Here is a 27,516-nt window from a genome sequence, read left to right on the forward strand (position 1 = left end):
TATATATATATATATACACACACACACACATAGAATCATTATGCTGTATACCTGGAACTGATGCAATATGGCAGTTCTATCTCAATTAAAATAAAATAATAAAGAAACAACAGCAAAAATATTAGGGTATCATTTAAAAATTCAGCTTATGTTTTGATTCAAATCCCTATTCCCACAATCTTAGATATCAGGTTTACAGGTTGACAGTGGATAAAATATTTTAAAATTCTCAGTATGAGGTTGGAAAATCAGATTTTGAAGATGGCTAGCATTACAGGTAGTTAAGATATATGTGTCCTGTTCACCTTTAATCTGAGGTGATATTTTCTGCATCTGTCGCAGACTAGCTTTAGAGTTGAAAAGAACACGTGCCAGAAGCACCCAGTGTCCTCAGGCATTAGTCTCTGTTGTTTCCTCTTTGATGCTTTCATATTTGTGTAATTTTTAGCTTAAAACTGTATAACAAATGATTGTTTTCCCCCAGCCATAAAACCTTCCCCAGGCCCAGCTCCGTAGGATCTTGGTGTAACCCTGTGTCTACTGCCCCCTGCACTGCATGAGCTGCCCTTGCAGTAAGAGCTTCCGAAATTTTTGACGCCTTAGCCTCTGCTGCCTCTGGGCTCCCATTCCTGAATCAGTCATTTACTCTCTTATTCATTTTTCTTTCTCTAGACTATAGAGCATTGCTTCTTAAAAAACAGCAGACTTGACACACAACAAGTTACTTTTCAAAAAAACTTCATTTGGGCTCTTGGTCCTACTCAACTTACCTCTGAAGTCTTTGATGCTGTAACCCATTCTCCACAATATCGTTCCTCAACCTTCTGCAGTATCCTTAGCACTCCGGACATTTGTCCTTACCTCCTATCTTGTTGTTAAAATAGACAAGAATGAATATCTTCTTCCAGCTCTGTCACCTCAAAATATTTATGTTCCATCTCTCTTTTTCCCCTTTCCATTAGGTTCCTAATTTTCTCATTGGCTTCTTCATCCAGGTCAATAATCCACTGGTTTTTGTTTTGTTTTGTTTTTAGACCATCAGTCAGTTCTTTTCTCTATTTTCAAAACTCACTTGATCCCACTGTCTTACCTCCCTACCAGTATATTCAGTTTCTCATCTATTATTAGACATCAAGAATTAGTAGTTTACCTGTTGCTTTTAGTTTCTCAAAGTCAACACTCTCTTTTAAGCCCCTGCATCTGTCTTCCTTTCATCATTCAGTTAAGCCCCAAAAGGTCACTAGTAAAAGCTCCTGAAAACCAAGTTAGCCTTTTCTCAGACTTTTTTTAGCTATATAATGTTAATTTTTTTAAAAGAAAAATCTTCCCCTCCTATTGCTTTAATGCTAACCATGCTAAGCAGTTTTCCTTACCTGTTTGCTAAATATCTCCATCTCTTAGGCCAGTTTCTTCCTTACCATCCTTCCAAAAGCAGATATTCTCCAATATACAAGTCTTAGTCCTCTAACTTTTATGCATCTTCTTCTTGCAGTTGGCGTTTAATTATATGTTAGTGATGCTTGACCCATTTATCCAATTGCCTTTACTGTGTGATCTCAATAGATGTTATTATATACTTATCCTTCAGTATTCCTAACGTGGTCAATTGATTGCATGATGGGGCCAGACTAGAGACCTGAGAAAGCATCCTAGTTTTCTTGTTTCTCTTTGCATCCCTAAATTCAAATGGGCATCAAGCTTATGAATTTTTCCTCACCAATATCTCTGAAATGTGGACCATACTATTCTAGCTCCACTGCCTTAGATAAGCATTTATTAGTATCTCTGCCATGGATGACTGCAGTAATCTCCTAACTGGTCTCTAAGCTCTTTCCATCATTCCACTGATTTCTCAGCACTGCTTATGGGGAGAGCTCTCCATAATGCAAGTCTGATTTTGTTAGTCCTTGACCTGAAATATATCAATGGCCCCATTAAAGGCAGCAACAAGATGAGGTTTGCCACCCTTATTACTGTTAATCAACATGGTTCTAAAAATTGTAGCCAATTAGTAATAGGAGAAAACAAAATGGAATATAAATATTTTTAAAAGGTAGAAAATTTTATCATTATTTGTACTTCATACTATCGTCAAATGTTATAATCCAAGAACATCAACTTTAAACCTATTAAAAATAATAAGTGTTCAATAAGGTCAATAAAGATATACAAAAATGAATACCATGTGGATACCAGTAATCATCAGTTAGAAAATAAAATGGCAAAAATTACTTTTACATGGCAAAAACTATGTGTGTGTATATATGGTACATAGAAGAATAAAAATTTTTAAATGTGCAGGACTCTAGATAAATAAAATTATATACCTTCACTAAGGGACTTTTTAAAAACACTAGAATAAATGAACAGACATATCAGTTCTTGCAACAGAACACGTTTTTTTTTTCTTACGGCTGTCATTATTTTAGGCCTTTTTCATCTTATAAAGATATTACGTTTGCCTCCTAACAGGCCTTTGTCTTTTTGGAACGCGTGGTCAGTCACTCCTGTGATTGCTCTTTAACTAATCTGACCATTAACTTTCTGCCATACGAGTTATATACCAGTTTTAATTTACAAATCAACATAGATAAATTGTCATCCTCATCATGTCCTCTCAGAAAACTTTCAAGAGGCAGCTTATTACCTCCATAGTAGAGTCTGAACTGTTAATCTTACTTTCAAGACTCAATATTATCTATGTTGCTTTCTAATTTTATTTCTCAACCATCCTATGTAATCTCCCTATTTCATACCAATTATGTTTTATTATTTGTGATCTCCATGTGTTTGCCACTTTTTCCCTCACTGTCCTCCACTTCTGCCTGGGCAAAGTATTTCTCCCGTTCCAAGTCCTGGACAAGGTCTTCTATTCCTTCTCTCCTTTCTCTTTTTTTTCTTCAGTACATATTCGAGTGCCAGCCATGTGTCAGGAGTTACGTAGTGAATTTATGCAAACTCCCTGATATGTATGTACTAAATAAATGTTGAATGAATGAATGAATGAAAAGACCTTTTTTTAGTATATTAGTCAACACTTTCCTTACTTTTACTTAAACTCAATACTGATTAACATAATAAACCACGTTCTTCTCTGTAGTCACTTCCTTCCGGAAGCTGGTTGAGTAAATAAGACGTATTTTCTTTAGCCTGTTATATTTAATACGTTGCAACATAATGTCTGGGCTGCTTTTTCAAAATTTAGAGTTGACTGTGATTTCTTTCATTCTCTTTACATCTCTCTGCTTATTTTTCTTGTTCATTTTTGCTAAAGAGGTCATATGTCATACAGATAATTATAGTAGTTTGAACAAGTTTCCCAAGGGCAAAAGCAATTGTCCACAAAATTGAGAGAAAGGAGTATAATGATAAATAGGAAATGGAAAACTTGTCAATAAAGTAAATCTCTTAATGGGTCTGTAGGGCTTCTTTGTTATATTAACAGCCATATTAAATCATTTGAAGTGTTACCTTATCAGTGGCATGTGTAAACATTTTAATAAAATGGAGAAAATTGATAAATTAAGGAATATAAATTCATTTTCTAAATTATACATGTATTTAAAGTCTGATATTTTCATTATAATGTTTCCTTTTCCAAAATTTGCATTTATAGGATCATTATTATTGAGGATGTTTTATGACAAGTCTTATTTGATCCATCAGTGATAAGTTTTTATTATAAGCTCCTTATTGACTGGATTTGTTTCTTTAATACCCTTGGGTCTGCCGTAGAACTTAGCCCAATACTTTGCACATAGGAAATGGTAAAATATTTGTTTAATACAGTTGCCCTCAAGCATTCCATGTATAACAATGTCATGATGTATATGCTATAGCTGTATTCAGAAATTAATGGGCTATAGTGATAGATAATAAATTTCTATTCAGTTTTTCAAGAATGCTTCATTATATGTTTTAAAGAAATTGACATATTAGGGTAGTAGCAAGAAATTCATATTTCTAATTAGTGTGCTTATTCTTAAAACTTAGAAATATCTATTGTGCTGTTCAAAGTAAAATTGAAATAATTAAAAATAGAAGTTATATGGACTCTTACCCTATTAATTATTTTCCACTACCCTAGGAAATAGCAGCTTTTAAAAATAGTAATGAAAAAGGCTGATCCTGTCTTCAAACTTTACACTAAACAAAGAAGTATAAAACTTTTTGACAAACCATTTTTCCTGTAATGTCGATAATTTTCATTTTGAGTTTTATTGAAAAGGTTTGTGTTTTGATCTCAGATTAAAGGAAACTTAGGGGAGATAGGGATGAAATGTACTGCAGTGGGGGCTTGCAGGTTAAGAAATAAGTTTTCTACTTGAATATCCTTGCAGAAGATGTAGAGACTGGAGGCTCCTACCCTGTGGTGTCCACATGCACAGTCACCGCAAGGGGAGAGGGTCACACAAGATAGGCCTTGGCAGCCAGCCTTCAAGAAACCCTAGACGGGAGTCAGACAGGAGCCAGAAAAAAGCCTCTCTCAAAAGATTAAGAGTTTCATCAGAGGACTTATAATGCAATTTAGTTACCTTTAAGCTAGAACTTTTAGTTTTTCATTTATTCTTTTTTTGTTGTTGAAGTATAGTTGATTTACAATATTGTGTTAGTTTCAGATGTATAGCATAGTGGTTCAGTAGTTTGGCAGATTATATTCCATTACAGGTTATTATAAGATAATGGGTATAATTCCCTGTGCTGTACAGTATGTCCTTGTTGTTTATCCATTTGATGTGTAGTAGCTTGTATCTGTTAATCCCGTACTCCAAATTTGTCCCTCCTCTCTTCCTTCTTCCCTTTGGTAACCATAAGTTTGTTTTCTATATCTGTGAGTCTGTTTCTATTTTGCATGTATACCCATTTGTAGTATTTTTTGGTTTCCACATGTAAGTGATATCCTATGGTATTTTCTTTCTCTGGTCTTCATTTATTCTTATTTATTCCACTGCCTAGAACACTTTCCTTCTCTCCATTGTATCCCTGCTCCACAAACAAAGGCTCTCTGGCTTAGCCATACTTCTTTAAGCCACAGTTTAGATAATATGTCCTCCTGAAAGCATCCACTTTCCTCACATTTGGTTATAGTGACCCTTTTCCTATTTCTACTAGACCCTGTCATTCCTCTATCATTGTTCACATCACTCTGCACTGTAGGTATCTATTTACTTATTAATCTCTCTGCTGGACTCCAGATCTGTGGAGACAGAGACGAGGACCATCTTGTTTACTGTAATATCTCCAGCATACTTCTGACACAGAAGAGGTGCTCAGCAAATATTTGTTGAATAAATGGATGAATATAAGTATATATGTATATGTGTATTATATTTTAGATAGCTTCGTAGTGCAGAGGAGTATTTTACTAACAGCTCCTGGGACATAAAAGAAAGCTCCCTATGAAACCTCTAATTAATACAGGCAGACCTCGGAGATATTGCAGGCACGGTTCCAGACCACCACAATAAAGTGAATATCTCAATAAAGTGGATCACACAAATTTTTTGGTTTTCTGGTGCATATAAAAGTTATGTTTACCCTCTATTGTAGTCTGTTAAGTGTGCAATAGCATTAGGTCTAAAAAAAAGTACATAGCGTTAATTTTAAAAATACTGTATTGCTAAAACATGCTAACCATCATCTGTGCCTTCAGTGAGTTGTAATCTTTTTGCTGGTGGAGGGTCTTATCTCAATGGTGATGGCTGCTGAAGGCTGGGGTGGCCGTGACAATTTCGTAAATAAGATAGCAGTGAAATTTGCCGTATTGATTGACTTCCTTTTACAAACAACTTCTTATACTGTGTAATGCTGTTGGATAGCATTTTTACCCACAGTAGAACTTCTTTCAAAATTGGAGTCAGTCCTTTTAAACCTTGCTGCTGCTTTGTCAACTAAGTTTATATAATATTCTAAATCCTTTGTTGTCATTTCAACAGTCTTCACAGCATCTTCAACCAGGAATAGACTACATCTCAAGAAATCACTTTCTTTGCTTATCCATAAGAAGCAACTCCTCATCTGTTAACGTTTTATCATGAAATTGCAGCAGTTCATTCAATTGAATCACAGTTCAGTCAGGTTCCACTTCTAATTCTAGCTCTCTTGCTGTTTCCACAGCATCTGCAGTTACTTCCTCCACTGCAGTCTTCAGCTCCTCAAAGTCACCCATGAGGGCTGGAATCAGCTTCTTCCACATTCCTGTTCTCGTTGATAGTTTGACCTTTCCCCATGAGTCATGGATGTTCTTAATGGCATCTGGAATGGTGAATCCTTTCCAGAATGTTTTCAGTTGACTTTGCCCAGATCTATCAGAAGAGTCACTATCTATGGTAGCCTTATGAAATGTTTTTCTTAAATAATAAGACTTAGAAGTTGAAATTACTCTTTGGTCCATGAGCTGCAGAATGGATGTTGTGTTAGTAGGCATGAAAACAACATTAATCTAATTGTACATCTCCATCAAAGCTCTTGGGTGGCCAAAGTGCATTGCCAATGAGCAGTAATATTTTGAAAGGAATCTTTTTTCTGAGTAGTAGTTTTCAACAGTGGGCTTAAAATATTCAGCAAACCATTTTGTAAGCAGAGGTGCTGTCATCCAGGCTTTGTTGTTCCATTTCTGGAGAACAGGCAGAGTCAATTTAACATAATTCTTAAGGGCCCTAGGATTTTCAGTATGGTAAATGAACATTGGCTTCAACTTAGAGTCACCAGCTACATTAGCCCCTGATGAGAGAGCCAGTCTGTCCTTTGAAGCTTTGAAGCCAGGTATTGACTTCTCTTCTTGAGCTATAAAAGTCCAAGATGGCATCTTCTTCCAAAAGTAGCCTGTTTAGTAGTCTAAACATTGGGAGTCTGTTGTTTAGTGTAGCCAGCTCATTATCTTAGTTTGATCTTCTGGATTAACTTGCTGTAGCTTCTGTATCAGCACCCTCTGCTTCAACTTTTATGTTATGGAGAGGGCTTCTTTCCCTAAACCTCATAAACCAAGCTTTGCTCCTCCAAATTTTTCTTCTGCAACTTCCTCACCTCTTTCATTTCTTCATAGAATTGAAGAGAGTTAGGGCCTTGCTCTGGATTAGGCTTTGGCTTAAGGGAATGTTGTGACTGGTTTGATCTTCTATCCAGACCACTAAAACTTTCTCCATGTCAGCAATAAAGCTGTTTCACTTCCTTATCATTCGTGTGCTCACTGGAGTAGCACTTTTAATTTCCTTCAAGAACTCTATTTTTTGCATTCACAGCTTGGCTAACTGGTGAAAGAGGCCTGGTTTTGGGTCTGTCTTGGTTTTTTTGTTTGTTTGTTTTTTTGTGGTACGCGGGCCTCTCACTGCGGAGCACAGGCTCCGGACGCGCAGGCTCAGCGGCCATGGCTCACGGGCCCAGCTGCTCTGCAGCATGTGGGATCCTCCCGGACCGGGGCACAAACCCGTGTCCCCTGCATTGGCAGGCGGACTCTCAACCACTGCGCCACCAGGGAAGCCCTGTCTTGGCTTTTGGCACGCCTTCCTCACTAAGCTTAATCATTTCTAGATTTTGGTTTAAAGTTAGAGACATGCGACTTTTCCTTTCACTTGGACACTTAGAGGCCATTGTAGGGTTGTTAATTGACCTGTCTTGGGGAGTAGAGAGGCCTGAGGAGAGGTAGCGAGATGGGGCAGATGGCCAGTTGGTGGAGCAGTCAGAGCACAAACAACATTTATTGATGAAGTTTGTTGTCTCGTATGGGCACAGCCGTGGCACCCCAAAACAATTACAATAGGAATATGAAAGATCACTGATCACAGATGACCATAACAAATATAGTAATAATGAAAACACTTGAAATATTGCAAGAATTACCAAAATGTGACACAGACACAAAGTGAGCAAATGTTAGAAAAATGGTGTCAGTAGACTTGCTTGATGCAGGGTTGCCACCTTCAATTTATTAAAAAACACAGTATCTTCAAAGTACAATAAAGCGAATCACGATAAGACGAGGTATTCATGGTGCTCAGAAATTCCATTTATCCCCCAAATCCTATAAAACTTTTTGCCTTTACCCAGATCTCTGACCTCACACCTGATTAGGTGCTCGTTACCACGTTTGAGGCTCTACTCAGGAAAATCACTGCGCATACATGGATTCATTCATTCATTCATTCATTTATTCAACAAGCATTTATTAAAGGTTTATTATATACAAAACACAAAGAATACAGATTTGCTCAAGACATGTAATCACTGACTCTAAAAAGATCCTGTTTAGGTTTAGTTGTACAAAAGTGTTTACATCCATATGTGAATGTTGTAAGAAAACAGAAGCTATATTGCCCAGAGTACTGTCACTTTCTTCTTAGTTGTCATAAAGCATAGAGCCTAATTTATTGTGCAAGTGTGGTAATGTGCTCAGCTCTGATGCCTGAAAGATTTTGCTCCATTTGTTCCCTTTAGAACAGATTTTTTTAAATCTGTATTTCCTTAATTTGGCCCTGTGGGTTTTAGCCCATTTAGAACTCACCAGGGTACAAATCTCAAATAAAATGAGTAAAATAAAAATATTGTTATTAACCATAGTTTAAATGGGTAATAAAATTTTCTAATGCGTTTGAGTAGAAATTCTGGATACTTGCTTACGTATCAATAGAATAAGATCGGGAAGCTATGTAAACTTTTGGTTAAGAACGCTTCAGGTAGGACTAGTGTTTTTCTTTAAAGATAGTTCAGTCATGTTTCTTCTTTCTTAGTCCTCCTCCCAATTCACGGTCTTCCTACCACATATCAACCTACCAGATTTGAAGCTTAGATTCTAAATAAAAATGTGAAAATACGGCACAAGGTGTTTTCCATTGTATTAGTGGCAAATTAACCTCTTCTTTCTCCTCAAGAAAGGAAGAGAAATTTTCCTTTAGAAGATTATTTGAATAATGCTAAATTTCTTTTTAGTCAACAACAAAAAATTCCTGCACATAAAGTACTCCCAAAGAAGTCCAGGTTAGTGCACAGGACAAAAGTCCTGTTAATTGATATACAGTCAGCCTTCTGTACCCACGGGTTCCCCATCCACACATTTAACCAACTGCGGATTGAATATTAGGGGAAAAAAATTCCAGAAAGTTCCAAAGAACAAAACTTGATTTGCCACACACTGTCAACTATTTCTGTAGCGTTTACATTGTATTTACAACTATATACATGGCATTTACATTGTATTAGACATTATAAGTAATCTAGAGGTGATTTAAAAGTATATGGAAGAATGTATATAGGTTACATGCAAATACTACAGCATTTTATATAAGGGGCTATAGCATCCATGGATTTTGGTGTGTGTTGGGGTCCTGGAACCAGTCCCCTACAGATACTAAGGGAGGACTGTATATCAGGGGTTCTATATTAGAGGTTCTCATTTCTGGCTGCATATTAGACTCTTCCCTACGTATTTATAATACTCAGCTGGTGAATGCTCTGGATTAACTTTTGGGGGGCCAGGGGTTGAGACTCTGAAGGAAATGATTGATTTTCTCTCCCCTCCCCTCAAAATGTATATACCCACAAAATATTGCATTGTGGACTTTCTGAAGCCCATCTGTGGACCTTGGTTTAAAGACCCCCCAGCTGGGGCTTCCCTGGTGGCGCAGTGGTTGAGAGTCTGCCTGCCGATGCAGGGGGACACAGGTTCGTGCCCCGGTCTGGGAAGATCCCACGTGCCGCGGAGCGGCTGGGCCCGTGAGCCATGGCCGCTGAGCCTGCGCGTCCAGAGCCTGTGCTCCGCAACGGGAGAGGCCACAACAGTGAGAGGCCCACGTACCGCAAAGAAAAAAAAAAAAAAAGACCCCCAGCTGTAGATCAGCCCTAGGTGATACCAATGAAGCTGCTCCCAGGACCACACCTTGAGGACCAGTGCTATGAGGATGGCAGTCATCTGTCTTACAAAGCCCTCCAGGTGATTCTAATGCATGCCAAAGCTTGAGAAGTACTGCCCAATAGAAATGCCTCTAGGAAACTACAGTTTAATAGTATGCTTTTGTCTCAATTGAGGGTTGAGATGTTTATTTTAAAAACAGCCATGTGAAGAATGACTTGTATCTCTTGTAAATCCACTCTTTTGGTATTGAATGCTTTTTGTAGTGGAGGTATATTATTATATATTTCTCTTATAGTCAAGTTCTAGAAAAAACTTTATCTCCCCTGATAAACTGGTAAATTTATTATGCTATTTGCTTATCTTACATTACAGTTTGCATTTGTCAGCTTTGCTGTCAGAAGGTGGAGATAGCGCTCAATTTCATACCCCATTTTAGCAGTTATTCTTAGCCTCTTTTTCCTAGTATAATTATCGGCCCCTTATCCCCATTTCATGTGTGTTCTTTTAATGAAACGGCTTTTCTGTGGCCATGTTAAAGGATAATTTTCAAAATGGCAGTCATGGCTCTCATACAAATATAGCATGAACATGTGTCAAAGACCTTATGTAACTTGTGAAGGATTTTACAACTAGCTCAAAGGAGCCGAAGAAAAAACACATATAGGCAATTGCTGAATGTGAAAATGAATTTACTAATAGGTGCAGAACGGGTCAGTATCTATAAGGCAGTAACATTTAATGATTAGAATCATCTCTTGGGAGACAGGATGAGGCATCAGTTGCATCTCCACAGGACAACCTTCATTTGCAATTTTAATGGCTGAGAATCATTTGATTACTATCAGTTTTCTATAACTTTAGAGTTGTAAAATAATCCAGTCAAAGACATTGGAAGGCATAGACCCCTATAGAATCAGGTAACCCTGTGGGGCTCTAGGACAATGCCAGCATTCTGCTGAAAGAACACCTAGCAATCTTTTTGCTGATTGCAATCTTTCACAGTTTTTCCTGACAGCAAGGTAAGGAGCAAAGAAATGAGTCCTCATATAGGAGACTGAAACGGAGAAAGAGGATCTTCGGTAGATGAGGAAGGAGATATCCTGTTATCGTCTTCTCATTCTCTATGCTGACTCTGGCCTTGAAGGAGTCTTCATGGCAGGAGTGCATTCCCGGGGATGGGAGGGAAAGATGGCTTGTTGTGGAGAAGCAGGATGAGACCTGGGAAAGATTCCTTGCTGTGTTTGACAAGCTAAAGCAATGAGTGGATCTCATCCAGTAAAGCAGATTTTTTATTATCATGTCATCTGTTTGTTTATTTTTTGGTCTTTTTGTTAACTCTTATTTTTAGCAGTCTTTTTTTTTTTTTAAATGTCTTTTAGGCTGGCCTCAGATAGGTAGTATGGGAAATTAAGAAAAAGCCCCAGGGGCTTCCCTGGTGGCGCAGTGGTTGAGAATCTGCCTGCCAATGCAGGGGACACGGGTTCGAGCCCTGGTCCGGGAAGATCCCACATGCCGCAGAGTGGCTGGGCCTGTGAGGCACAACCACTGAGCCTGCGCGTCTGGAGCTTGTGCTCGGCAACAAGAGAGGCCGCGACAGTGAGAGGCCTGTGCACCGCGATGAAGAGTGGCCCCTGCTCGCCACAACTAGAGAAAGCCCACGCACAGAAACGAAGACCCAACACAGCCAAAAATAAATAAAATTTAAAAAGAAAAAGCCCCATGTTTACCCTAAGTTATAGAATGCCTTTAAGGCCATTGGGGTGGTGATGGTAATTAATGAGTGCCCCCTAACCCGAGACCCACAGCGACCACACCGTCACCTTTCTTTACCAGGAAGTCTCTACAGTGCCTTCCTTAGAGAATCTGGAGCTGCATTGTTAGTTTACTAAAGTGCTTCTTACCTTATTATTTTTTTAATTGTTAGCTTTTTAAAACTTATAGCACTAGATGGGGTTTAATTAATTAGTTAATGGAGAAATAGTGTTTGCATTAATTTGAGTCAATCTGTTCATAATTCTGTATCATTGCAGTTTTAGGTCTTTCTCATATTACCAATTAACGTAGTACAGAATTATGAACATTTGCTGATTCAGTGGCCTTGACATCTGTTAGTTATAAGTTCTGAGTAATTAAGAAGCTGGATTGAAGGGTGCTAAATAGGGATTCAGAAAGGTAATTTACGGATACCTTATATTAGAAGCTTAAGTCTCATTTCTCTGATTCTTTTCTCCATAATAGTTGACACCTAACATACAGAAAGGCCCAGCACTTGGAAAAAAATGTACATAGGTGAGACGGATACATTTGTGTAATGATCTTTGTATTCCGTGGTATAAAAATTTACAGTTGCAGGATTAGGCAGAGATGACTGTCAGTTGGCCTTCTGTGCGGCACTATTTTCAGTGGACAGACTCAACAGATTTAGGTTCTGGTTCCAACTCTGCTGCTCTAGTGTGGTTATGAGAAAAAATTAATCTCTGCAATCTTAATCTATAAAGTACATTCTTTGAGCTAATCTTCATTGTGTCATTGTTATGACATGGAACATGACATGGTCCATGCCCTCAAAGAGCTGAAGACCCATGTGTCAGTAAATAAGCACAGCTGACTAGGTACAGTGAATGACTTCACAGAGGAGGTAATGCTTAAACGGATTCTTCCCAAAAGAGGTGTCATCTCCAGGCAAAACAAGGTGAGGGGCAGAGGGAAAGGGAAGGAGAAAGAGGTTATTCAGGGGAGGGGATCAGTGAGAGGATAAGAGTGCGGAGGCATGAACAAGATGCCAGGATTTGAGTGTGTGAGCCTGGTGCAGTGAGAATAAAAGAAGTGGGTAGCAACCAAATCTTGAAGAGTCTGGTTTTTAATGCTTAAATTAAAAAAGTGTGACTGAAAGGTCTCTAATGCTTTCTCTAGCTTGGATTCTGATCTGAGATATTGTTAATGAATGATAAGGAGTTAATATGTTCTGATTAATCTGAGCAGTTCCTGTATTCTATAGTGACAGCCAGGTAATTAGATTGACCAGGACTGTGAGTTCCCTTATATAACTTTCAGCCTTTGCAACCATTAAAGGACGGGAAATACAGTGCAAATAACTTTGGTCAATTCCCTCTCCTGCTACTTCATCCTTCATGTTACTATCTACATTTTTTCATTTCTTCTTCTTATTTTATTGTGGAAAATTTCAAATGTATAAAAAGCAAACAATAGGATAATGCACTTCCATTATCCAGCTTCAACAATTATCAACATTCTTGTTTTGTTTATTCCTCTACTCATGTCCCACTCCTCATTCATTATTATTATTATTGCTATTATTGTTGTTGTCATTATTATTCTTACTATTTTTAGGTATCATCTACATACAGTGAAATGTACAAATCTTAGATAAAGGTTTTTGACAGATACACTGTGTAATCTACATCCCATCTCAATACAAAACATTTGCATCTTCCTCCAAAATTCCCTTGTACCCCTTTCCAGACTTTCCCTAGCCCCATCCCTCCCTCCAGCTGAAAAGACAAAACAAACCAAAGCCCTAATTTTTTTTTCATCTTAGATTAGTTTTGCCTGTTTTAGAACTTATATGACGGAATCTCCTGAATGTACTCTTTTGTTTCTGGCTTCTTTCACTCCACTTATTATCTGTGGGATTCATCCACGTTCTCTCCATTGTGTTGCTTAGCAACATTCTGTTGCACGAATTTACTACAATTTGTTACCCATTCTTTTGTCTGTCTTTTGGTTGTTTCCAGTTATGCGGTATTGTGAATGAAGTTGCTGTGTACGTCCTTGCATACATTGCTTTGTGAAGATGTTTTCATTTCTGTTGGAAACCCCTCTAGGAATGGAATCACTAGGTATATGTTTAACTTTATAAGGAATGGGCAGTTTTCCAAAGAGTGGTTATACCAGCAACGTATGAGAGTTAGAGCTGCTCTACATCCCTGCTAACATACGATATTGTCTATCTAAAATTAAAATTTTAGCCATTCTCATGAGTAAGTAGTGATATCTCATGGTGGTTTTTATTTGCATTTCCTTGATGCCTAATGATGGTGGATATTTTTATGTGCTTATTGGTCATTCATATATCCTTTTTTTATCTGTTAATAAAATTTTTTTTATTTGTGTTGTCTTTTTATTATTGAGTTATAGTTGTTCTTTATATATTGTGGATACAAGTTCTTTGCCAGATATATGTTTTGTGAACATTTTCTCCCACTCTGTGTTTTGCTTATTCGGTTTCTTAGCAGTGTCTTTTGATGAGTAAAAGTTTTATTTTTGATTGAGTCTAAGTTATCTAATTTTTATGGTTATTGCTTCCTGTTTAAGAAATCTTAACTTACCTTCAGATTGAGACTATATTCTCCTGTGTTTTCTTCTAAAAGCTTAATACCATTAGCTTTTATATTTCAGTCTGTGGGCCATCCATCTCAAATGAACTTTTGTTTATGGTGTGAAGTTGTGGTTGAATTCATTTTTTTCCATATGGACATCCAGTTCTAGCATCATTTGTTGAAAAGACTTTTCTTTCCCTGCTGGATTGTTTTGGTACATTTGTTGAAAAGCAGCTGTCCAAGTGTGGGGTCTATTCCTGAGTATGTTCTGTTCCTTTGACCTATTTGTATATCCTTATTCCAGTATTGCATTGTCTTGATTACTGTAGTTTTATGATAAGTCTTGAGTCAGACAGTGTAAGTAGTATAACTTTGTTGTTCTTTGTCAAGATTTTTGTGGTTATTTTAGGTCCTCTGCCTTTCTACTTCAACTTTAAAAGTCACTTTCTCCATTTCTATTAAAATGCCTGCTGGGATTATGAATTATTTATAAATTATTTGGGGGGAGAATTAACTTCTTAAATACTGAACCCATGAACATGGTGTATTTTCCATTTATTTGGGCCTTCTTTAATTTCTCTCAGCTGTGTTTTAGTGTGGACATTTTGTATATCTGTTGTTAAATGTGTTGCTAAGTATTTTGTTATTTGATGCTATTGTAAATTAATTTTTTGATTGTAATTTAAAATTTTTTTCTTGCTAGTATACAGAAATGTGATTGATTTTATACAGTAATCTTATACCCTGAGACATTGCTACACTTACCAAATTTTTAACACACAGTTCCTGAGCACCATGAACTATCTTCCCTTCATGTTTTTATGTGACTTTTTGGACTCGAATGTCCATATCTCCCATGTCTGACCCTAAAGAGGGCCAGTGTGAATGCCACGGCATTTGTGAAATCTTCTGACACTGCCCCAGTTGGATTCAAAGAGTTCCTCCCCTGAGACTCTCTATTAGAGCACTTTCCACTTTTGGTTTTGAATGAGCCATTCTTTGAAGGCAAGAGCTATACTTTACTTCCTTTTTTATCCCCACAATAGCTAGTATGATGCCCAGTTTAGGAATGTATCTTTTCAACATTTATCTCAGGACCTGTAGGGAATTATGTAGCTCTGGCAGGAAATCCTTACAGGCAACTTCAATCATTTGGAACCAGTCCCCAAAGTGTATCTTAAAAAGGGAAAATAGACCTTTTTTCAAAAACGTGTCCCTGTGTACTTCCTATTTAAAGAGATGTTCCCTGGTGGATGATCTACTTACACTCTAAAAGACTTAGGCTTTTCTGCCAGTTTTGAACATTTGTAGATTATGTTTCCTTTTTGTTTTCAGGTGGCTGACTGTGCTTGGGATGAAACAATAAAGATATATGATCCTCTTTGTCTTACCATGCCTGCTTGAGATAAACTACTCAGAAACAAAGGATATGACTGAAGAACTGCTTAGCAGGAAATAAATGATTGATAACATAGAGTTTATGTTTTTATATACTATTCAGATTTCAAAATTGAAAAATGTATTCTGGAATCAGTTTTGAGGAAGCTGATAAAGACTTTGGCTCACTATTTAAGCCTCTGGTACATGAGCCATATTTCTTAAAATCCTAAGGAATATTGAAGTTATGATATATCTTATAGTATCTATTAAAATATAACCTTTCTAGTATAAAATGGATTAAAATATGAGAGATCTATAGATTATATTGATAGTGATATATTTCATTTTTAATTTGCCATTTTTGATGAAAATATCACTGCTGTTGATAAAAATCACAATAAACTGCATCCCTTGATCATTTATGATTTTATGACACCTCCAACAAGGTTACTTTTTCTAATATAGTATATATGTATATAACACTATATAATATAGATATACCTATGGTTCAGTAACAGGGCTCTAATAATCACTGATTTATTCAGCAGTTATTTATTGAGCATCTACTGTGTGCTTGATACACGGAATGAATGAGATTCTTTCAAGGACTGGTTGTCTGTCATGCTTTAAGAACATGGATGCAGAGAGTTAAGAGCTTACATGTATTTTACATTTATTCAAATATTTTTAGATATTATACCCATGACCCTATGTCTCTCTTCCTATTTCTCTACAATCAAATTTTAAAAAAACTGGTCACTGGGCAAAAAGTCTTAGGTCCCACCAAGGTTTCAAGCAATTACCCTTGAAACTAAGTAATGAAAGCCCTAAGTAATGCTGTAAACCCTCCTTACTACCTCCCTAAGTCTTGAAAAACCTTTAGGTGTGATGACCTATAAAAAATTAGGTTAAAAGGGAAAAATTAGTAGAATAGACAACTTTGCATAACACTTATGTTTTTATATAATGTTAAAATAAAACGTTATAAATGGCAAAAATTGTCACTAAATTTTTAACAAGTTTTTGAGATTTTTTTAAAGAGCAAAATATACTTGTAGTAATCAGAACAAAAATAAATGTAAATGTATGTATATTGTCTAATTTACATATTTCCCTGTTTACTTGTTACAGAAAAAAAATTAAGACAGCTTACAAAACACAAAAACAAGCCCACAGGAACAAAAGGAGACATAAAGTGGAGCCAGGAGTGGGCTTGAAAATATATGCCTTAAAGTCCTAGAAAGTTGCTACTGGCAGCATCAATGGGAAGTCTGGTCAAGTACACAATGCTGTCCAAGGCCTGAGGGCAAGGACTTCGTCCTAGTCCCTGGCTTGGCCCTAGCACCGTGCCTGGCACATAGAAAGTGCTCGATGCATATTTGTCAAATGAATGAATGGTCTCACAGAAAGTATAACTCTTTTCAGTTCTTAGACCAATCAGTGCTAATTGTTTTTGAGAGGCCCCCATAGAGAGGACACTGCTTCACATGAATGTCTTGTAAGGAACAAGGTGCTCAAACACATCCTTCGATGGGTCACGATGATTAGGTTGGTTCATTAGAGCTGCTCTGTGTTGCACGCAGTTCAATAAAAGTGGGTTCACAGTGAATGTTCTCTGTATCGGCAGAATTTATAATAGACCTTTTTAAATACCTAACCCAGATCATATTTACAGTGAAATGAAATTACTTATTTTTCTTTTAGAATGCAAGAGATTTTATTAAAATAATCTACCATGTATCATTTGAAACAAATACTTGTGATTTAAAAACTAATATCTCTCTTGATTTATTTCCCCTCTATTTCAGGGATGTTAGAGATGTTTAGAACCCTAACTGCATAATACTTAACTCAGGTGCTTGGAGTCTCTCAATCTGAAGGAGGGTGGGTGAACATTTCTTCAGTGAGTTCCCTGAGCTAGGATTGGCAAACTAGAGGAAAAGGAGCTGGATTGTGTCCTGAAAGGGAATGCACACGATTTTTGAATTCTTGGTAACTCACAAGCCGAGCAGCCTCTGGATTTTAGAGGTCAACCAGTCATTCTTCTAGTTGGGAAAATTAGAATTTGTCTCCTGGCAACTGAGTTCTTGGGTTTCATCCTGCCTGCCTCCCCAAGTTCCTCCTGCACCTGCAGTGACAGCACAGCACTGAGGAGTGGATGCAGGAAAGGGGAACTCAGGTCACTGAGCATCTTCTGTGATCTGGGCATTACATGAGATGCTTTCTGTATCTAATCCCCTTTAATCTTTATAACGTCCCTGCAAGGAAGCCCTCCCATTTTCCAGACAAGGAAACGAAGGCTCTCGGGAGTCATAGCAGCCAGGAAATGTGGAGCTGGAATTTGAAATCTGCTATGACTGGATCTGGTCCTGCCATGTGGCCACCTTTTCCTAGGAATAACAGAAATTGGCCCACTGAGAAATAGTAAAGCTGTGGGACACTCTGGTGACTAGATCCTGATCGTTCCTGAGAAAACTGGCAAAATTGTGTTTCCAAGTCTAAAGCGCTAAGAGGCTGACCCTGGGTCTGGGGTGACCCTAAAGTATATCACCCCCAGGGAGACCCAGGCTGAGAGCCAGCCATCCCTTCTGCCTTTGGCAGTGAGCGTTCTCTGCATATCTTAGCTATAATTTGACTCTTCCAGCAATGAACTCATTAATTTCTTACTTAACTGGCCTCTTCTTGAAAGAGATAATCCACTTACGTGTTTTTGACTTCCATACTGACTACTACCAAATCTCCTGCCTTCCCCACTTGGGTCTCCCTCAGCCTTTGCCCTCATTTTCTTTCAACCAGATTCATCTTGCTCACCAAATGGGCTCCTCCTGCACATGCTTTTTTCATTTGTTGTCAATACTGTCCACCCAGGCTCTCAAGCTAAAGACCTAAATGCCATCCTTGTTCCTTTCCTTATTCCCACCTCTCCAGTCCAAGGCACATCAAATAGGTCACTAAGTCCTGTCCCTCTCACACCCTAAATACTTCTCCATTCTGTCTCTTCCCCTCAATCCAAACACCACTGCCCTAGTTCAAGCCGTCATTAGCTTTTCTCTGGATGATCACAGCAGCTTCCTAAATGATGTGTCTGTTTCAAGTTCTGTACCCTTGGAGTCATCCTCTTCAACACAGCTGCCGGAGGCTGATCTGAAATGCAATCTGACTACATCAATTTCAGTGTAAACCTTTTCTCTGCTTACAGGATTGTCTATGGGAAAAAGTTCAAGCTTACTAACCAGGCAGCCAAAGTCCTCTGGGGCTAGCCCTTGCCACTCTCTGCAGCATGGCTTCTCTCCACATTGTCAGGAACTTTGTGCTCCAGCAGCACCAGTGTGCTCACTAACTCCCTGTGTAAATAATGCAGGTTTTCATTTCTATCTTAGCTTAAGGTAGTCCAGGTGCCTGGATTACCCTGCTCTTGGCTTGGCAAATTCTTACCCATCATTTATTTGAAAGTCATGTGAAATGACTAAAGAATAAGTTTGACAACACACAAAAATTAAAATAGCAAAACACACTCTTAGAAAAGCTAAAAGAAGACATATTGGAAGGATATATTTACGACATATGTAACAAATGATTTAATATCCAGAATTTATAAAGAGCTCTTAAAAATCACTAAGAAGACAACCAAACATAAAAGCAACAAAGGATATCAATAGGAAAACAAATGTTTAATATACTGCAAAAGGATACTTAGTTGAACTTTGTCTCATTGATGACAAAGACTTTGTTTGCTTATTAGTTTGGCAGACATTTAAAATATTGATAATATCCAATATCGGTTAAAGCGAAAGTACCATTATACACCTTTTTGGAAGGCAGTTTGGCAACAAAGGTTTTAAATTAGCCATTGACCCAGCAGTTTCAGGTCTAGGATTCCCTGCCTGTACCCACCAAATCCTTACAGAAGTGTCTAAGAACAAATTTCCAAGGGTAAGCATTACATCAGTGTTTGGTAAAAACTAGACGCCTGTCTGGAGAAGAAAAATTGTATGATAGAACAGTCATTTAAAAGAATAAGGTAGAACTGTGTGTGCTGACACGGAAAAACAGATTTTTATTGATATGTGTATTATCTATTTCTGTGTAACAAATCACCCCAAAACGTAGCAGCTTAAAGCAACAAACATTTATTTATCTTACAGTTTCTAGAGGTTTGGAATCCAGGAGTAGTTTAGCTGCATTGTTTTGGCTTAGGCTTAGGTTTTCTCATGACATTGCAGTTAAGCCGTCACCTAGGTCTGCAGACATCTGAAGTTCAACTGGGGCTGAAGGGTCAGCTTCCAAAGTCACTTATGTGATTGTTAGCTGGCCTCAGATGCTCACTGTAGAACCCTGCACTGGCTGGCTGAGTGTCCCTACGACATGGCATCTGGCTTTCCAGACTGAATGATACAAGAGAAAGAGAAAATTCAAGATGGAAGCCTCGGTCTTCTGCACACTAATCTCAGGAGTAACGCCATCACCTCTGCTGCATTCTACTGGTCACTCAGACCGACTGTTGTACAACGTGGGCGGGGTTAACAGGAGTGTAAATATGAGGAAGCCAGCCATCTCTGGGGGCTCTCTTGGAGGCTGGTTACCACAATGTGCTTTTATAGACAAATGTGTATGATATCCTAATTTTATTTTTTTAAAAGGGAGAATTATGTATGTATACATATATGCACAAGAAAAACTGAAAGGTTCACGCCAAACTCTCAACAGTAGCCAGCCCCGTGTAGTGGGGCTGGGGGTGGGGAATATTGAAGACAGCATGTTCACTTATTACTTACAAAGTTTGTTTTCCTTTTATGTACTATAATGAGCATGTATTACTTTTACAATTAAAATAATGAAATAAGACCGTATTTCCTTCTCCAGGAAGCCTTCTAGGACACACTTGTCAAGCTGATGCCATTGCCCTCCTCAGCACTCTCCTGTTTCTGCCACAGGCCCCCAACTGTTGCATAAGTGTCATTGTGTTGCCTCACCTCCCTCTGTGTATCCCTAAGGACTAAGATGAGTGCTCATCTTTGAATCCTCTGTGGCTAACAGACTGCCTGGTACAAAATACTAGCTCTGTGTATGTTTGTTGAATGAATGAGCTAAAGGATTTATTTAATGCCATCAGAATTTATTGTGTAGCTCCAAAGGTAATGGGAGGTTGAGTCTTGACCCTTGATACCAGTAGGTCAGATAGCTTTTTGACCTTCAGATCTACATTCATGTTCAATTAACCTTGCTAAACATAATATTCTTTTTTTTTTCTTTTTGTTATATTTGGTTCTCTATATCAGATTTGTTATCAATTGTTTGGTTAATGTAATCTGATATCTATCTATATATGCTTATATATTTTGAAGCCCTGAAAAACTGTCATAGTCCCATGAAATTAAAGAAAATAGTTACTGAATGGAACCCTCTCCTCCTTTTCTCCCAAATACAAGCTTGTAGTGGACAATTAATACTTTTTTTAAATATTTTTAAGCCATTTAGAGTTGGTTTTTTTTTTTTTTACACACATAGTATTCTTACTTTTCCCATTTTTCCTTAGAAGAGTTCCCATTTTTCTTTTAGGAGATTATCTAGTAACTGGTGTGGGAGATGGTATCAAATTTTTTTTAAAATGAAAGCCCTAATGGAAAAAATTATATGCAGTAAAATGGAGAAAATGTACTGTTTCATGCCAATGTAGGTTTCAAACATTACGCTAAATATTCTTGCCTAAATGAGAAGGGTAAGAGAGCTGAATCAGCCCCAAATCTTTTACCTAATGTTAGTATCACAAATGGAAGCAATTATAATTGCTGGCAGAAATGAATCATTCCAAAACTAGGTCTGTGCAGACAATTCTTTATATTCACTTAATATGGCTTAAAACAACCATCCTTTAATTGGAATAGTCCCCAGAAGTACAAATGTGTTATTTGCTGATGCTGTCTTTAAAAAATTAATTTTCAAAGTTTTTATCTGAGTGTACTAAGAATATATGCTTATACCACTACACATATAAACATAAATTTCAACTGTTGCTTCAAACCTCATTATTTTCTAAAGGAAGAACATCAACACTTGAAAAACAGAGTCTCTGAAATAGCCAATAGTGTGTAACCATAGCCTGTAGCTACAAAACCCAAGAATTCGCCAGGGAACCGGAAGCACAGTTTTCAGTATAATGCTTTCCGGTTGCCACAGGGGGCCATTCCGCAAGCATTTTCTTGAGTGCCCACTTCTGGGGGCCTACTAGGCCCTGGGCATACCAGCAGGAGGACTGGTCGAGACCAAGCTCTCTCCCACCAAAGGGAGCTCCCAGCACACACAAAGCTGACGCAGATGAAGGACTGCAGCGATGCTACCAGTCCCTGATGTAAACTGTTATTCTGCTGCTGCGGCAATAATAATCGCGGCTTCAACATCTGGGCTGGAAGCGTTGCGTTTAGCACAGAAGTGGAAATATGGAGGAGAAAACAAAAGAATTAGTAGGGAAATGTGCCGTGTGTATTAGGGCAATGTGGTGGTTAGAAGGTTGGGATCCCAGTGGGGGTGGGTGGGTAATAGAAGTGAAGGAAAAGAGAGGTAGGGCGCCGCGATCTCGCGCGCTCTTCCTCGCTCCGGAACCCTGGCCAAGCCGGTAATTTTTAAGCAGCGCGAAAACTAAACTGTGCTGACTCTTAGTGGTGACTCTTAGTGGTGACCTCTGCTGAGCGAACCCGCTGTTGCTACCGAGTTCACGGTCCGGACAGTACTTTCCGGGGAACGAAATTCAGATCGTAGGGACACAGAAGTCTTGCACCTGCAGAAAATAAGAATTTCATTCTTTTTACTCTTAGCCAAGTAAGAAGTAAACAGTTCACAAGTCCTGTGGGAGACAGACATGCCCTGGGCCGGGGAGGCAGGAGGTAGGGGTTGTCCTCCCCAAAGCGGCCCGTGACGGCTCCGCAGGTGGCGGTCGGTTCCAGGGCATCCAGAGAAAGCTGCACCCAGTCTCAGCTCTACGTCCGCGTTCCGCCCCTGGGACCACGCCCTCCCTCCCCTGCTTCCACCCACACCCCATTCCCCAGAGCGGCCAGTCTCTCCCCGCTCACTCCTGGGAACCGTTGCCCCGGCGATCCTCCGGAACTAGTAGAGGCTACTTGGACTTAGTTTCTGCTCTTTTGCCTATTTCACATCTTTGCCTCCCTTGGAATACGTGTCCCTGCCCCCGGCCCCAGGCTCGGCTGCCCAGCGAGGCCACGGCGCCCCCGGGAACCTCCCCCCGCCCCTAGCCGCGAGCGTAATTCCAGGTCCCTCCTCGGAAGGCGCACAGGCAGAAGAGCGCGTCGCCCGGGACTGGGAGGGACCAGCTTCCCGCTCTAAATAAAGCAAGTCCCGGCGGCGGCCCGGGGCCCTGGGCTCCTTCGATGTTGGGGCGTTGGCGCCCGAGAATCCGGGAGCCCCGCAGCGCGCTGGCACCGACCTTTTCCCCTTCCCTGGCCGGCAGCTGAACAGGGTCCCGCGGCTGCGCCGGGAGGAACCGTGGGTGGAAAAGCCGCTGCAGCTCAGGGGGAAGGGGGCTGAGGGAGCTGTCACTTGTTGCGACTAATGAACGGTGCCCGATCGTGGAACGCAACTGTTTCTAAAATCTTTAGCTGTGCCCGCGATCCCCCAGCCTGCGCCCCTCAGCTCGGAGCCGGGAAGCAAGGGCAAGCGGGAGCAGCTGGCCATGCGGGAGAAGAGAGGACCGCGCCCCGAGAGCCGGCCTGGCTGGGTGCTAGGTGCCCGAGGGGCGCAGGTGCAGTCCCGCTTGCGGCCGCTGCCGGGGCTTCCGACCGCAGAGCGTCCTCCCTGACGGGGAAACCGCACGGGACACAACCCAACGCAGCTCGTCACCTACTTACAAATCGCTGTCGCTAGGATTCCCGCCACTCCTCTCAGACCAGCCCCCCACCCCTGCCACTTTTCGGAGTCCCCCGCCCCCGTCACTGCCTCCCCGGAGCTGCGGGGCAGTCGGACGCGGAGCCGCAGAGCCGCGAGGACGCCCGGCTGGAGCTGCCCTTTGCAGCCGAGCCGGCGCCCCCTGCCCTTCGCCGTGGTGTTGGGCGGGCTCCCCTGCCGCCCTCGCTCCGCTCCTCCCGGCTCTCTTCCCCGCTCTCCTTCCGCAGGTCTCGGAGCTCCACCACCGCCGGGTGCGGCGGGGCAGGCGCGATGCGGCAGCTGTGCCGGGGCCGCGTGCTGGGCATCTCGGTGGCCATCGCGCACGGGGTCTTCTCGGGCTCCCTCAACATCCTGCTCAAGTTCCTCATCAGCCGCTACCAGTTCACCTTCCTGACCCTGGTGCAGTGCCTGACCAGCTCCACCGCGGCGCTGAGCCTGGAGCTGCTGCGGCGCCTCGGGTTCATCGCTGTGCCCCCGTTTGGCCTGAGCCTGGCTCGCTCCTTCGCGGGGGTCACCGTGCTCTCCACGCTGCAGTCCAGCCTCACGCTCTGGTCCCTGCGCGGCCTCAGCCTGCCTATGTACGTGGTCTTCAAGCGCTGCCTGCCCCTGGTCACCATGCTCATCGGCGTCCTGGTGCTCAAGAACGGCGCGCCCTCGCCGGGGGTGCTCGCGGCCGTGCTCATCACCACTTGCGGGGCGGCGCTGGCAGGTGAGCGGGACCCGCGCGGACCCCCGGTACACCCCACCCCACCAGTCAGAGACCGCGGAGATCACTTAGGGCAAAGCCCTCACTTCCAGATGGGGAGACTGAGGCAGAGAGAGGCGGAAAGCTTTGAACGTGGTCGCTCGGCTCGAAAACGGTACTTCTGAGACCCAGCAGAGCCTTCCCCAGGGTTCCGGCCTCCCCCTTTCAGAGCCCCCTCCCCCGCCCCCCGTCCTGGCTTCCGACCCCCGCCCGTCTCACTCCGTATCGCCCTTCCGTTCTCGCCCTCCCCCTTCCGTCTTCCCCCTTTATTCGTTCCTTCCTCCGGGAGGGGTGGGAGAGCCTCCTGAGCCTGGGAGCCAGAGTCCCCAGACCAAGACGGATGGAGGGGGCCGTGAACTTCCCTGGGTCACGCGGGGCCGGAGTAGGGAGGGACGACGGGAGCCAAGCTGGAGCCCCGGGGCTAGTTTGGGATCTCCGGCGCCGCGCGGGGGGCTGCGGGCGCGAGGCAGAGGCAACTGCATTGAGACCCGTGCGGGCCGGGCTTGGAGGACTGAGCGAGATGGGAGCTGGCGAAGCGGGATGCCTTCATTCGAGGGTCGAGGAGAGGGCGTTCTTCGCCCGGTTCCCAGCCCGCCGGCGGTTAGAAGCCACTAGCCGGGGCCCGCTCGCTCTTCCGGTGCCCCACGGAGGCGACAGGCGTACCACGCGCCTGGGTGACATCCGTGCCAGCTCGGGAAGCCACAGCGCCTACCCCGAGGGCATCTGCGCTGTCCTGGGCCTCTGTCTTGGATAGAGGTAGACGAGATACCCCCGGGGATAAGGAAGGGAAGGCGCGCCTCTCCTGCCTCGAACTGGGCATTGACTGAACTTGGCTCTTTCTTTTGATAAGCGTGGGTAGAGCTGGGGCGCGAACCCTGTCTACTTTCCAACAGACGCCGTTGCCCCAGTGGGTACCCACCCTTGCCAACCCGGTGTCTCCTCTTTTTCCTTCCTGCCCTGGCTCCTCCGGCCTCTTGATGCGCTCCAGGAGCCGGCGACCTGACCGGCGACCCCATCGGGTACGTGACGGGCGTGCTGGCGGTGCTGGTGCACGCCGCCTACCTGGTGCTCATCCAGAAGGCGAGCGCCGACACGGAGCACGGGCCGCTCACCGCGCAGTACGTCATCGCTGTCTCCGCCACCCCGCTGCTGGTCATCTTCTCCTTCGCCAGCAGCGACTCTATCCACGCCTGGACCTTCCCCGGCTGGAAGGACCCGGCCATGGTGTGCATCTTCGTGGCCTGCATCCTGATCGGCTGTGCCATGAACTTCACTACGCTGCACTGCACCTACATCAACTCAGCGGTGACCACCAGCTTCGTGGGGGTGGTGAAGAGCATCGCCACCATCACGGTGGGTATGGTGGCCTTCAGCGATGTGGAGCCCACCTCTCTATTCATTGCCGGAGTCGTGGTGAACACCCTGGGCTCCATCATTTACTGCGTGGCCAAATTTTTGGAAACCAGAAAGCAAAGCAATTACGAGGACTTGGAGACGCAGCCTGGGGGAGAGGAGGTGCAGCCAAGTGGAGACCAGCTGCCGTTCGGCTTGGAGGAGCTGCCCGCGGAGGGTGGAAGTGGCGGGTCAGAAGGTGGGAAGGCAGCAGGTGGCTCCACTCACCAGGGTGGGCAAGAGGCGAGGGGCAGCCCCAGAGGAGTCCCGCTGGTGGCTGGGAGCTCGCAGATCTCAGACAGCCCTGAAGAAGTGAGCAAGAGGTCATTAAAGGATACTTACCTGGAAGTGTGGAGGTTAGTTAGGGGAACCAAGTACATGAAGAAGGATTATTTGATAGAAAATGAAGAGTTACCCAGTCCTTGAAAAGGAAATGCATGTATGTATATATGTACATACACTTATTTTCTATGTTAGAGATGACATATTTTAATGAGGAGCCGCCCAATATTTTGCTTTGAGGAGTGGGGAAGGGAAGCAAAGAAAGAAGCTGAAACGCCTGACGGCAACAAAATTAGCAACGGCGTGTGAATAATTTAGCGGGAGTTTAGCCGAGGCGTCACAGAGAGAAAAGAATGTGAAGGTGACTAACAAATTAAGGCAGGGTTTCCGGCTGCAGACTCCTGGCACATTTTTTGTCATTATGACCATAACCACATATCTGCATGTACCAAGAGTCCTTCAACCACCCCCTACAAAGACGGAGTGTAGAAATGATAGCAGCGCTTAGTAAACTCAAAGGTTACATGCAGGGGCACCTTTTTGAAGATAGATCTATAGTTTTTATGGCCAGCTGGGAAGAGTATATTACTGAAATGACATTTTTAAATACACTGATGTTTACTGTTTATAGTCATCTGAAATATGTTTCCTCTAATACTTCCTCACTTTTAAAAAATATATAAGTGCTCTACTATTCTATTATATATTGGTAGAAAATGTTAAAGCTATTTTGAAACTATGAATCCTTAGCTTTAATCATGAAGTTTAAAGTTGGCTTTTAGTAATTATAAAAACAATTGGAGAAGTTGTTTTGGTTCATTGCTTTATAATATTTATTACTGAATGCCATAACCTTTTTAAAAAACAGTTTTACCGTGTCCAGTATTCTCTCAAGTAAATGCAACGGCTGACGTATAATTCAGTATTAACTGGAACCCAAACAGAAATGAGACCGTTCTGTTAGGCTAGGCCTTTCAAGTTGCACTGCACATCCAAACCGTGTTACAAAAAGAGCAACTGCTATATTCACTTTACGATATTTTTCTATCTTAAATTTGTCAAAATAAAGTATGAATCTCTCTGCTAAAAGGGATAATGTTAGAAATTTGTTCTAGACACATCTGTGTCCTCTTGCTGTTGTGTGGCGTGTGTTTGCCTTCCATGGTGGTGTTTTAGTATCTGGGATGCAGGGCCCGTCCCATCAGGAACTTCCTAAATTAGCATGGCAGTTTGGTTTCAAACAACAACAGCATCAAAACACTCTCATTTTCCAGTCAAGGAAAAGTAAAGTAAAAATAAGTCCTGCCTCATGCTGTAGTATGAAAGCCATCCACAGCCGACTTCAGTTAACATGGAGTTTGAGACATAATAGTAGCGGGCAGCCTTCTCCTGGAGAGGTACTTGGAGGGTGAAGACACTCATTATTTGCCAGCATATTTCTGAGAGTCTCAGATGGTGGCCTCCTTTATTTTTCTTTATTTTTCCAAAAATCAAAACAGAGCAAAAAGCAGAGGCGTCGGTTTGTCTCCACAAGCTGGTTAAGTGACATTGTAATGGTTTGTAATGGTTTGTGACTGGGTCTGGTTGACTTGTTCTCACGGCAGTTGATTGTTTCCATAGGTACCTCTACAAGT

The 27,516-nt window shown here is 41.7% G+C and overlaps 2 protein-coding genes across 2 annotated transcripts in view; both read left to right on the top strand.

The window, feature by feature from the left end:
• The window catches only part of PEX7 (peroxisomal biogenesis factor 7), an 84,976-nt gene extending 69,315 nt beyond the window's left edge, over positions 1–15,661 (top strand). Inside the window, exon 10 of the mRNA XM_029224253.1 lies at positions 15,523–15,661. Within this exon, the coding sequence (XP_029080086.1) occupies positions 15,523–15,591 (69 nt within the window). The 3' untranslated portion in view covers positions 15,592–15,661. The remainder of the gene's footprint in view (positions 1–15,522) is intronic.
• A 7,878-nt stretch (positions 15,662–23,539) lies between these two features.
• On the top strand, positions 23,540–26,966 carry SLC35D3 (solute carrier family 35 member D3). Its single transcript, XM_029224179.1, has 2 exons — positions 23,540–24,172; positions 25,197–26,966. Exons 1-2 carry the CDS (start codon positions 23,734–23,736, stop codon positions 26,024–26,026), a joined length of 1,269 nt encoding a protein of 422 aa, XP_029080012.1. The 5' UTR covers positions 23,540–23,733; the 3' UTR covers positions 26,027–26,966.
• The last annotated feature ends 550 nt before the right edge of the window (positions 26,967–27,516 follow it).

The sequence above is a fragment of the Monodon monoceros genome, unplaced genomic scaffold (assembly GCF_005190385.1).
Source record: "Monodon monoceros isolate NGI ecotype Baffin Bay Population unplaced genomic scaffold, NGI_Narwhal_1 Super_Scaffold_15, whole genome shotgun sequence".
NCBI lineage: Eukaryota > Metazoa > Chordata > Mammalia > Artiodactyla > Monodontidae > Monodon > Monodon monoceros.